We start from the raw sequence: 12,034 nt of genomic DNA on the forward strand, positions 1-12,034 counted from the left end.
AGCGAGAGGAACAAGCAACGAGCAAGAAAACGGGGCAATCAAACTAGGCAAGAAAACTAAAGTGCGTACTAACGCACTTTAGTTTTCTTGCTGCTTTAGTTTTCTTGCCCCGCCCCGTTTTCTTGCTCGTTGCTTGTAACTTCGTAGTTAGGTATGTCAAAGATAGACTTCCTTCCTCCACTTTCTCTCTGATAAAATGTCTATCCCACCTCAACATGCTTAGATTTCTCATGTTGCACAGGGTTCAATGCCATGCTTATGGCAGCCTTGTTATCACAATACAGCTTGATCGGTGGATCAACTCTAACCTGTATTTCTTCCATGACTCTTCTTATCCATAATTCTTCTGTAATTCCTTGAGCTAATGCTCTGAACTCTGATTGAGCACTGCTTCTGGATAGAACTCTCTGCTTTTGCCTTTTCCAAGTCACTAAGTTTCCCCATACAAACGCAGAATAACCAGAGGTGGATCTCCTGTCTCCATAGGTTCCCCCCCAGTCTGCATCTGTATAGATCTCAATTGATCTCTGATCATGCTTCTTGAATAAGAATCCCTTACCAGGTGTACCTTTAAGGTATCTGAGAATCCTGTATACTGCTTCTAGGTCTTTCTTCCTTGGATCACACATGTACTGACTTGCTACACTGACAGCAAAAGCAATATCTGGTCTTGTATGGTAAAGATAAATCAACTTCCCAACAAGTCTCTGATATCTTTCTTTATCAACAGTCTCCTCTTTCTCCTTGTCTTCTTCTTCAACCTCATCATCGGAGTAGTCTTCTTCTTCTGACTCTTTCTTAGTCTTCTTTTTCTTCTTTCTCGACACCACGATCGGAGTTTCCTCAGGTTTAGAACCCAACATGCCTGTTTCCTTTAGAAGATCCAGTATATACTTCCTCTGAGATAGATAGATGCCTCGTTTTGACCTCCATCCCGAGAAAATCTTTCAGGTTCCCAAGGCAAGGTTCCCATCATAGGGCTTTATCCTAGCTATTTCTTCATCATGATCTCCTGTGAGAATTATATCATCTACATACACAATAAGGATGCACTTCTTGACTCCCTCAGCTTTAACAAAGATCGTGTGATCTGACAATCCCTGTTTGTAGCCTTCTGACTTCAGAACCTTTGAGAACCTATCGAACCATGCTCTAGGAGACTGCTTCAAGCCATATAGGTATTTCTTCAGCCGACATACCTTATCACTTCTGCCTTTATCAAAGGCCGGAGGTAGCGTCATGTAGACTTCTTCCTTCAATTCTCCATTTAGAAAGGCATTCTTGATATCTAGTTGATGAAGTGGCCATTCAAGGTTGGCTGCCACAAGCCAATAGAATTCTGATAGTGTTCAGTTTTGCCACTGGCGCAAAAGTCTCTTTGTAGTCTATGCCATATGTCTGGGTGAACCCTCTTGCTACTAAGCGTGCCTTCAGCTTGTCAAGTGTGCTGTCAGCCTTATACTTTGGAGTGAAGACCCACTTGCAACTAAGAAGTTTCTTGCCTCTAGGCCTTTCAACAATCTCCCATGTTCCATTCTTCTCTAAAGCTCTAATTTCTTCCATAACAGCATTTCTCCATTCTGGTATTTCCAATGCCTCTTGTATGTTGTTAGGAATGACAACTTTATTTAAATTCGTGATAAAGTCCCGGTAACTAGGAGAAAGAGCAATGAATCCCTTTGCTGGTGCTTTAGTTGATCCTAGTAAGGAAGGGGTCTTACTCTGCCAACTGTTCTTTCGTGAATGCTCTGGAAGTAAGGTTTGCGACTGGCTTGACTGAATGGACTGAGACCGAAGCTATCGTTCTACCGATAAGACTTTTATTCGATGAATCAAACTCAGATTTCTCTCTTATCTCGTTCCTGTCTTCCCGTCACTGAACAGTCCTAGGGTTAAATAATCAATATGGATGGGATGAAAGCCAAGCCTTTCTTCTTCTTTTTGACTGGGATTAGAGTAGTTGCCCACTCGTTCGTTCACAGTCGATTCAACTTAAGCCGTTCTTGGTCACATGTCTTGTGAGCATTCAACCATGATCTTCTTTCTTTTGTTCACATCAGATCTTTCCTTTCGCTCTTTCTGGCTAATAGCTCTAAACTCTCTCTTTGTCGATGCTCGTGTAGCGGAAGGACTGCTTCCTTATAGGCTTCTAGTAGCCCCCCTTGAGCAATAGCACCCAACCTTGCGATTTTGGCCTCATGTCGGATTACTTAATATAGGGTCGACAAAAACCACTCTTTTTATCCACCCGGGGGGGTTTTGGGCTAAATGACTTTTTCCTTCTACCGATCCCAGTTCGGCTAACACGAGGAAAGTATCCTCCGGGGCACAAGCTTGTTTTGTAATGACACTTGGGATCCAATCATTTGAGCCGAGTGTGGGTATTCTAGTAGCCTTGCCCCTGTTGGACTGATGCTTTGAAAATGCGATTAAATAAAGAGCGGTTACGCCATCAACAGCTAAATCGATGGAACTTTTGTTGCCACAAAGAAATTTCCGAATCTAACTCATATCAGTCTATTTCTCCCAGCCAGGGGTTGTTCCAGAGAGAATTCCTACGACATCAACAGACATGGAAAAAGAGCAAGCCAAGACTTTCACAAGAAAGCAGGACTTGGTGGAACTAGCTTAAAGAAGTTATTCCAGATTTTGGCATTAGGGCGAAACTATGCATAAGGGGTAGCCTTAACTTAATTCAAGAAGGAGGGCTAGGAGTGCTGAAAATTTCTAATGTTCACAGTTCAAAGAAGGAATTTTTCCCTTACCTAATATAGGATCTGAGAAAAACTCAGTACAGCCCTGTTGGTTTCAAGTGAAGTACTGCTTTTGGCAGCTAGGCAACCTGTTTTATCCTGTTTCCCTTTTATATCCGGTTCTAAAATCTTAGTGATAGATCTCTTTCAAGCTAGGCTCAGTCTGCTTTCCCTGCTAGCATCAGTACCAGCCCCGGCAACACGCTCAGAGACATCTTCAGCCATTTCCGACCATTCCGAGTGAATCAAAAAATGAAAAAAGCCTAGTTATAGAGAATGGAAGCTCGTGTCGTAATATCCCCTGGTATTGAATCTGCTGATTTCAGGGTTGAGGGAATAAGGCGCCTAGCCTTATTCAAATGTCGATTTGCTCCCTCTCCTCTCACTTCGCCTTTATCTGATAGGGGCGACTACGTACTTGATTCTTATCGTTCTTTCCCCAGCAATCAAACTATCTTTTCTATATTACATACCTCCTGCCTTCCCCTTCCTCCTCTTATCTTAGATATCTACCGAAATGAAAAGGGCTCCTAAACCCGATCTCCGCAGTCTCGGCTGCCAGCCGACTTTCTGGATCAATGCCCTCTGAGGCATGAGTGGAAGACATTGTCCTAGCTATGGAGTATCTTTCTAGGACCCTGAACCAACATTGCAGAGACAGCTTCAAGTTCCATCCTGGTTGAAAAAAGGCAACAGTTAAGCTATTTATGCTTTGTACCCCCTGAGATTCTTATAGATTTATCCTTCCTATGATATCAAGTGTCTTTCTTCTCAAATCAAAGCTAAGCGCTCCTCTTCTCTTGCCGATTCTCTTCCATCTACTTCGTTCACTTTCTTACTCGTTTTTTTTTAATATAATAATTAAATGCTTATTGCTGGCTGAGCTCGTCTGGTCGGCTCCGCTCAACGTCTAATTAGAATCAGGTAGCTTCCCGGTCAGCAATTTGCTTCACTCATTGTTATTAGTCTTGCTGGTGAATGCTAACTTTGCCTGATCTTCCTGAGTGATCTTTCTATCCAGGTTGCTTGCTTACCAAGTCAGGATGGCCCTTCGCTCCGATCCCTAGCAAGCAAGAAAACGGGGCGGGGCAAGAAAACTAGGCAAGAAAACTAGGCAAGAAAACTAAAGCAGCAAGAAAACTAGGCAATCAAACTAAAGCAGCAAGAAAACTAGGCAATCAAACTACGCAATCAAACTAAAGCAGCAAGAAAACTAAAGCAGCAAGAAAACGGCTGCGCGTACTAACGCCTTAAACTAAGTGGGGGCTTTCGCGCTAGAGCGCTCATCCGTTGCTTGTTCGTGACTAACGCCTTAAACTAAGTGGGGGCTTTCGCGCTAGAGCGCCTTTATTCGTAGCGGGCTTGTTCGTACTAACGCCTTAAACTAAGTGGGGGCTTTCGCGCTAGAGCGACTTTATTCGTAGCTGGCTTGTTCGTACTAACGCCTTAAACTAAGTGGGGGCTTTCGCTAACGCTTAATCCGTTGCTTGTTCCAGCTACGAATAAAGTCGTTAGCGAAAGCCGTTGCTTGTTGGGTAACTCTCTAGCCTATGGGGGAATTAAAGAGTAAGACTTCCTTCTTACAGGTGTGAATGGCTAGTGTGAATATGATCTTGAATTCCTCTTTATTGGCCGGAAGAGTGAATGAAGAGAATGTCAATTCTTCGAAGATAGATTCCAATGTGAGATTGATTCTTTAGTACCAGTCCGGTCATACCTGAATGAACTCTAGGAATGCTTTTTTTAGTTACTTGATTTGCGATACCTTCGCTTACGCTTGCTACTATATTCCTTTATTACCGTATCGTATTGATATGAATCTGACCTGGGCGTATTTTCATTGACTTCTGGAATGATTTATCTTTCTTCCTTAATCCCTAGGGCAAGATTAAGAATTTATATTCCTTAGCTCGAGTGACTACACGCTACAGGAACAGAACTCAAGCTACTTTAAATAGTGACACGACTTCGATTGAAAAGCTGTAGCTTTCCTTCGCTGGTTGAATGACTAGCAATTAGGCTTACGGAACTCAAGGAATTCGATATCTTATTCTCTGTTCACTGAACTAGAGTAGAGCTATCGTAATGAAGTTATCTTAACAGTCCTACGGGTTCGATTCAAAAGCTTACGGCAATTCGTTCTTCTACCTTCGCTTTAGCTTGCTACTATCTTCCTTCTGTCTAGTTACAGTCCGCTCCTGACTAATCAGCCTATTGAAACTGAACTTCTTAGTACCGTACCGCCTTATTAGTCTATCTAGGGAGTTTCTTAGTCTAAGGCAATGATGAATATGATTCGAGCATCCCTCTATAGGATTGATTCTCTTTCCTAGGGTAAATTAAGATGTTGTCAAATGAGTTTTCTTCTTTAGTGACAGTCCGCCAGTAACAAGAGAGATAGTGAGATGTTCACTAAGAATAGCTCACCTATCGAACGATAACCATACAAGCGGTACTTTGCTAGCTTTAAAAAACCTAAATCCTTTGTTGCTAAAGGGATGCTTAATTCCCCTTATTATTAGGATGCTTTGCTTTGCTCCGGATGCTATCAAGAGAGCTGGATTGAGATACCTGGGGAGGTAGCTCAACTAGCGAACGATATTAGACTGTCAGCACAAAGGCAAGCCTCAGAGAAAGTAGCTAAATAGCCTTCCTTATTTATTAAAGCTGTCTAAAGAGCATTCTCAGGAAAGCTTCAAGCATTCTTAAATAGTATAATATAAGGAAGAGAAGCGAGGAAGAAGAAAGAAGTGCTAACGAGGTAGTTGCAGTGCAAGAACAACAAGAACAAGGTCTTTTTTTAGGCCTAGGCTTACTTGTCTATTATCGTTCGCTTAACGGGATATTCTTTGGAACATCCCTTAAGCTCTCTTGTGACTGGCAAAATAACATCTAAAAGCAGGGACGAAGTAGCTCGACCAAAGGGAGAGGGAATACGAGCTCTACTTCATACCGTCACTCGGATTAGCAGGAGAGTGACTTCATTCCACATCTCCTTCTTCAGAAATAGAGCGTCAGCTTCTTAGTAGCTACAGGCTCTTGTTACCATTAATTCCCAATCAAAGAGCTGAAAGAAGAACTAATTTCATCATGTAAATCAGGAATGTCTCAATTTATTGGATAATGCGAGCAACTCGTCCTTCTATTCTTCTTTGAATTCCCAGGTAAGGAAAAGAAAGGAAAGGAGGAAAGCCGAAGGCAACTCCATAGGGATGCTCGGACTTCCTAGAATAGCCGTATCTGTATAATAGAAGAATAGAGCGAGGGTAGCTTCCTTTTATCGGGCATCTCTCTCTTCATTGATAACCGACGCCTATCTGATATTGCCGGATCAATCAACTACCCTTACCTTCCCATGCATGCTACTTCACTCCTTCTCTTCTTTAAGGTAAGGAGAAAGAGTGCGCTCTTCATCAACTCATTTCTCTAGGCTTCGAACTCAATCTCAATCCGACTAACTCTTCAGCCCATCTCTTCTTTATCTCTCATCCGTGCCAATAAAAGAAAAAGAAAGAGTTCAATCCGAATCCTTCCTGTTCGCGTTCTTAACTCTTTCACATCGTCTTAATCTTCAAATGGGAACTCAAAGTCTTCCTCTTTCTCTGCCCTTGCAGAAAATCCAAAGAGCTGCTAAGCGAGGAAAGAAAGAAATTGATCTCGCATTGTTCTATAAAAATGATAATCTGCATCAATCCCATGAAGGGCAGCCCTAGGCCGAGTTAGCTACTAACTACAAAGAATTACCCGTTAGCTCCTTAGAAGGGAATCCACTTAGCTACAACATCCATTCTTTATTACCCTGACGGTTTAGCAGAGGAAATAAATACCCTATATGACGAATTGTTAGCATGAATGCCTATAATAAATATGACTCATACCTCTCCTTACTTTATTCGATAGGGGCGAGCACTTCATACCTGTTATTCACAAATCAGTCGAAGACTATGCTCACAGGGATTCCCCTTCCTACTAAGCTGAACAACTGAAAGAGGGATCTCAATATGACGGAATACCCATAATCTAGGTTCCGTTAAGAATGAAGGGATATGACCAAACAGCCTTCTTATCCCTCGTCAGCTGAAAGCAAGAACCGTCACAAACTACCTTGTCCTGAAATCCCACCTTTCCGATATGACGAATAGTTGAATCCACTTCTTAGGCCTTGCCCGGATTTAGATGCGTCACTTTGATCCGAAGCGAACGATGCCTTAACTGATGAGTGACGAAGGTAGCTAACCTCCATCGCATTATCCAAGAAGCCCTCTTTTCCGAGTCTGGAAAGCAGCTAATTGAAAAGGATGAGCTAGTTAATTAGCCAAGAAAGACTAAGAAGAAGAATGACGGATTGGGAATTCTCGGACTAAACCCCGTAATCTTCCTGCCTCTGGTCGAGCTAATCGACGGTAGCGAGCAGAAGAAGAAGCGAAGCTACAGCAGTCCCATTCCTTCTTATCTACGTAAGACATAGAAGAGAGTTCAGCTAGCTTTCCGTAACGGGCTACTAACTACGACTTTGCTTCCCTATATTAGCAGCACGTCGAAGGTCTTCGTCAGGTGTCGGAATCACATTTAGATTGTGGTCTATGAACTCAATACCAGATAAAGAAGCAGCGAACAACTGAAAGAATAGAGGGAAGGTAGCATTGCTTTCACACTTCTCTCTTCGTCATTCTAAAGCAAGGAATGAAGTAGCCCGTATAGCAAGAAGGAAGGGTATAGGAAATGCAATGAACTTCATCGTAATAGATAGATCATAATTTAATGCGTCGAACTCGTATATTTAGAGTGACCCCTCTATGCCTACTCTACTAATGACGGCATCTAATTAATAATATCGTCATAAATAGTAGGCACGATGCCAATTCCACTCCATTATGAGCTTTCCTAATTCTCCTAGTTGTGCCTAATGATCCGAGGAATGATAATGACGGCTACGATACGAAGGAAGCCGAAGAAGAGCTAGCAACTGTCATACTATAATAAAGGCAGTCGCAGCTAGATCCAGGTTAATCTAACTCATGTGCTATTAACTCAATTCTGAAATCATAGGTAGCTACTTCCTTCCAACTTAAGGCATCTTACGCTCAATTCTTATTGTTGTTGTCAAGTCTTGGACTCTGTTAAAATAGGAATCTGTAAAGTGTTCCATCAACTAAATACCCTGCTGCTTCTCAATTCCTGATTAAATCAGTGCCAGAGGAATTCGGATTAAAGAAAGAAAGTCTCGTAGGAAAGGGAGCCAATGATAGATGCTTTGAAATAGCGTAATAGAAAGAAAGATTGTCTCAATATCAAGGCAAGTCTAATGCGAGTAATTGAATCAATCCCATCCCCTATGCATTTCATTCTTTCCGGAAGAGTCACTCGCCAGAGCAGAGGAAGGGAATTCGGAACTCAATCACCAAGTTAACCTTCCCATTGTCTATGCCAGCAACAAAGGAAGAGGTGAGCTACCAACTCGTCACCTCCCCTCTCGTTCCACTTCTGTCTGTTCTTTCATTGCTATTCTTTCATTGTCAAGTGTCGGACTCTGGTCTTTTTGGAACAAGAAAGTGTGTAGTGAGTGAGATTTCCCCTCTCTTCTTTAATCTTTTCTTCCCAAAGCTCACTAATTTAGTGATAGAGGCTCTAATGCTGCTAGCGACGGGTAGCCACTAGGAAGAGTTGACGGTATGAAATTTCTCGACCTATAGCGAAAAAATCATAAGAGAAGAAAGCTGCTAGCAGAGGGTGGAGAAGTGCTACACCTTCGTGGATTGATCGAGTTCCGTGTACTGATTCTCATCGAGATTGGGTTGGTGTTCAGTGTGGGCAGTCTTGCTAATCTAATCTATAAGTTTCAAGAAAGAGAAGAGGAAGGGAAGAAGCGGGGTAGAGGAATTGGTCAACTCATCAGGCTCATGACCTGAAGATTGCAGGTTCGAATCCTGTCCCCGCCTAATCATCTGAGGCCGTAGTCAGCCTCAATCTTTCTGATTCGTAAGTAACTCAGTGAGTGCTTCACGTTAGCGAAAGCCCTAGTCCTAAGGGCGCGTTAGAAAGAAGCAATGGCCAGATCCATGTAGACAGAATGAGACTCATCAGTAAGAACTGGATTGGATAAAGCATCCGAGTTCGCGGATTCATCTGTTGTTGAAGCATACCCTGAAGCCACAGCCGAAGAAAATCAAAGATGGTTAGTAAGTCTAGATTCATCAACAGAGTAGGAACCCATCCATCGTCCCTCTTGTTCTGGACCGGTGCCCTAATCCATTTTTGCTTTTTAAGTAAGGATATCGAGAGAGCCTTTGACCTATGTATGGGTATGGTCTCAGTGAAGGTCTTTAATGGCTCTTCGCTTTTCCCTTTGGGTGTACCCCGAACTTACTAGCCTTTCTGCCCCGGTAGCGAGGAGCGAAGCTGCCCCTATCAGATAAAGGCAAAGCGAGAGGAGTGATTTGAATCAATAGTTCGGTAATTTTATACATGATATGATGTCATTCGCTCATCCTTCTCCTCTTTTCTAGCTCTAGCTGCACATTAATCTTCCTTGCAATCAAGCTAGCAATCAACAAGCAGATCGAGACCGAGTAGCTTCACTAGTAGATCCAAGTCCAGTCATTGATCCCGTTGGAGTAGAAGGGAGTAGAAGCAAGGGTACAACGAGTAGCAGTTCCATCAGAAGCAAGAAGCAAGGGCCCCCTAAATAGTAGGGGCGGGGGATAGGGCCTGAGACTGTAGACGGCCTTAAACGGGAGCTGGCAAGGTTGACTAAGAAGGTATAAGGCCCTATTGGGTAGAAGGTTGGCTGAGAAGATCCTTCTTCAGCAGAATCCCTATATGAATCATAAGAAACTGGAAACGCTATGCTATGAGGACTTTCGTCCCCATCCAAAGTAAGGTAAGTAGGCCGAAAGCCGGAGAGGAAAGCCCCAATTTAGCCTTCTCAACCTCCGAGCCCAAGGCGTAACCCAAGTCCAGAACAGCTGATACAGCTTCGCTTTACTGAAGAAGGCCCGACGGAGGCGCTCTGAACGGGCTACGGCTACCTTCTCCTACTTCTCCAACTTCTGCTTCTGCGGATTCCGCTTACCCTGAAACGGATTCAGCAACGGAAACTTCTTCTGCTTACCCTTCTTCAGCTTCTGCAGCTGATTCGGATGATTCTCCGGATTCTCGTATCGCCCTAGACAAATAAGTGCTATCTATCGGCTTTCGCGCTAGTGAGCCCCTTTCCAGAAAACGCTTTTGTCCCAGTCCCGTCTCAGGCCCTATCCCTTCCCTATTACCCTTTACCGTCTACAGTCTCAGGCCCTATCCCCCCGGCTAAGTTCGTTGCTTGCCCTTGGCTTGGGACTGCTACCTTTAAGACGACTGCAACTGCAACTAAAGGCTCTGGCTCGGCTTACTGCTGATTCTGCGGATTCAGCTTCTGCAGCAACTGATTCTGCTTCTTCTTCTTAGCCTTAGCTCTAGCCAACTTCTGATTCCGATTCCGAACCCTTTCTTTATATAAGATACTTTGGTCCTGTCTTTCCCCCGTCCCTTGGGTCCCCCTATCCTGTTTAAGGCCTTCCTTCCTTCTCAATGCCCGGACATCCATCCAATCCAATGCATTCATAATACTATCTAAGCCTGATCGTGTATTTAGCCGCTAAGAAGGCTGATTTGACTAAATAGAAAATAGATAGAATAGAATTTGATAACCTCGCTAATGCTTTCATCGTCAAGAGAGTTCTGAGTTTGAGTTCAGGGAGAGTAGGTCCCAAAGGGAGTGGATTGGATTTACAGACTACTAAGAGTTGGGATCAGATTGACCGTTAGGAGAACAAGACTGATAATGAGAGGTACAAAGTGCCTCTCCAGCTTATTATTTAGGGGCGAGATACTACGTAGCCTTGCTTTAAAGCGAGAGGAGTACCAAAGCCAGTAGCTAGCCTCGAGGCACGAGCTGGCTTAACCCATTCCCTTACCACCAAGCCCGGTTTAAAACTTTAAAAACAATGGCATCGTCTAAGTGCTCTCACACTTTTTTTTAGATGGTGATAAGGTTTTCCACCCTTCTGCGTAAGGATTGCCTGTCAGTTCTTACGTCCAATGAGGCAACAGTCTGGTAGATGATATTTGTCCTTAAAACCCGATAACTAGGGAGACGAAGGTCAGCTCCCCACCAGTGAAAGCTGGTGTCTTCTGTTCTAGACGAGCAGAAGAGCTGCGATAGTATGAGAGTTTGTAATGAAAGTCAGAATGTCTCTAGTGTTGTGCGTTCTCGCTATATGCTGTTGCCTGTCTCTGATAATGGGTTGTGTTGACCTGTTTCATGCAATGTTGGGTAAGATAAGTTTCTCTCTCGGGACTCGCCATTCTCACTTATATTCTAATTATATAGGATTCCATTTCGTCTCCACAAGTTAGCCTGTCTGCCTGCAAGGCCCAATCGAAGCAGATTGTCCCCGTGGGTTCCGGATAGCGCCCCTTCACTCACTTGTGCTTTCGCTACTCTAGGACATCAAGACCAACTCAGGCTCCAGCCCTAACTTCTGCTTTAGATTCAACTTCGACTTAGTCCTCAGCTCGTGAATCTGGCTATTTCAAGATATCCGGATTCCTTTCTGATGCGCCTTATCTTTCCAAAAGGGAAGACTGCCCCCTTCCTCCAGCCCTTCCAGCGCTTCTGGATGACCCTTCGTACCCGTATTCGGAATTCTACTTCCTCCAGGTCCGAAAGGCGGATCTCCCCTCCTTCTCCGAAAGAGAAGACTTCCCCCTTTGTTGACACTTCCCTAGGTCGGGGATTAGCACGCCCTACTATCACTCAACTCAAAGCGCTTAGCCGGTTACTGCTCTATCGGTTTCTTTTATGAGGTTGGATTTCTTCCAAGGTTTCGCCTATCCTATTTATTTTATTTCACTCCTTTCCCCTTCGAGCCCTAATCGAGGAATGGCAATATCGTTTCGGCCTGGCCTTCTCTCTTCTCTCTGAAGGCAGTTCCTATTCATATTCCAATCCGTTATATTGCTTATATCTTCCTCTATCTTTGGTTCTCGAGGTTCTCAAGTTTCAATCCCGATGTAATGGATTGGATTTCACCCTCGCGATAATAGCTATATGGGTAAATTGCTTGACGATCTATCCAAAAGGAAAGCCATGTCCATGCGGTTTTCCTCTCTTGCATAGAGCCAACCTTACTCTATGTGCTTTCCTGGGTGGGCTACCATCCTTTTCCATTCCACTACTTTACATCTTAGCTCGTCTCTGTCTTCGTCTTTGTGTCTGCCGATTCAATTGATGCTGCGAGACT

General features: G+C 43.7%; 3 protein-coding genes and 1 non-coding gene across 4 annotated transcripts in view; 2 read left to right on the forward strand and 2 right to left on the reverse strand.

Annotated features, from left to right (window-relative positions):
- Positions 1-200: 200 nt before the first annotated feature.
- Positions 201-863, reverse strand: LOC129294901 (secreted RxLR effector protein 161-like). The gene has a single exon (XM_054933382.1). It carries the CDS (start codon positions 861-863, stop codon positions 201-203), a length of 663 nt encoding a protein of 220 aa, XP_054789357.1.
- A 445-nt stretch (positions 864-1,308) lies between these two features.
- LOC129294902 (uncharacterized mitochondrial protein AtMg00820-like) lies at positions 1,309-2,978 on the reverse strand. The gene is made up of 2 exons (XM_054933383.1): positions 2,942-2,978; positions 1,309-1,748 (listed from the first exon to the last, which is right to left on the reverse strand). Exons 1-2 carry the CDS (start codon positions 2,976-2,978, stop codon positions 1,309-1,311), a joined length of 477 nt encoding a protein of 158 aa, XP_054789358.1.
- Positions 2,979-8,046: 5,068 nt separating this feature from the next.
- LOC129294880 (ATP synthase subunit alpha, mitochondrial) overlaps positions 8,047-12,034 on the forward strand; it is a 7,022-nt gene continuing 3,034 nt past the window's right edge. Inside the window, exon 1 of the mRNA XM_054933363.1 lies at positions 8,047-12,034. This exon is cut by the window's right edge and continues 3,034 nt beyond it. The gene's annotated coding sequence lies outside the window, so the exon portion shown is untranslated.
- Positions 8,619-8,692, forward strand: TRNAM-CAU (transfer RNA methionine (anticodon CAU)). The gene has a single exon. It is a non-coding gene; the product is annotated as a tRNA-Met (tRNA).

Source organism: Prosopis cineraria, unplaced genomic scaffold, assembly GCF_029017545.1.
Source record: "Prosopis cineraria cultivar Desert tree isolate PC_DT_omini unplaced genomic scaffold, ASM2901754v1 PC17, whole genome shotgun sequence".
Taxonomy (NCBI): Eukaryota; Viridiplantae; Streptophyta; class Magnoliopsida; order Fabales; family Fabaceae; genus Prosopis; species Prosopis cineraria.

Coding starts and splice junctions, on each gene's coding strand:
- LOC129294901 (XM_054933382.1), bottom strand. CDS start 863: ATGTTGGGTTCTAAACCTGAGGAAACTCCGATCGTGGTGTCGAGAAAG.
- LOC129294902 (XM_054933383.1), bottom strand. CDS start 2,978: ATGGCTGAAGATGTCTCTGAGCGTGTTGCCGGGGCTG. Junction 1,749..2,941: donor TGAGCGTGTTGCCGGGGCTG/GTACTGATGCTA, acceptor CCTTACTTCCAG/AGCATTCACGAAAGAACAGT.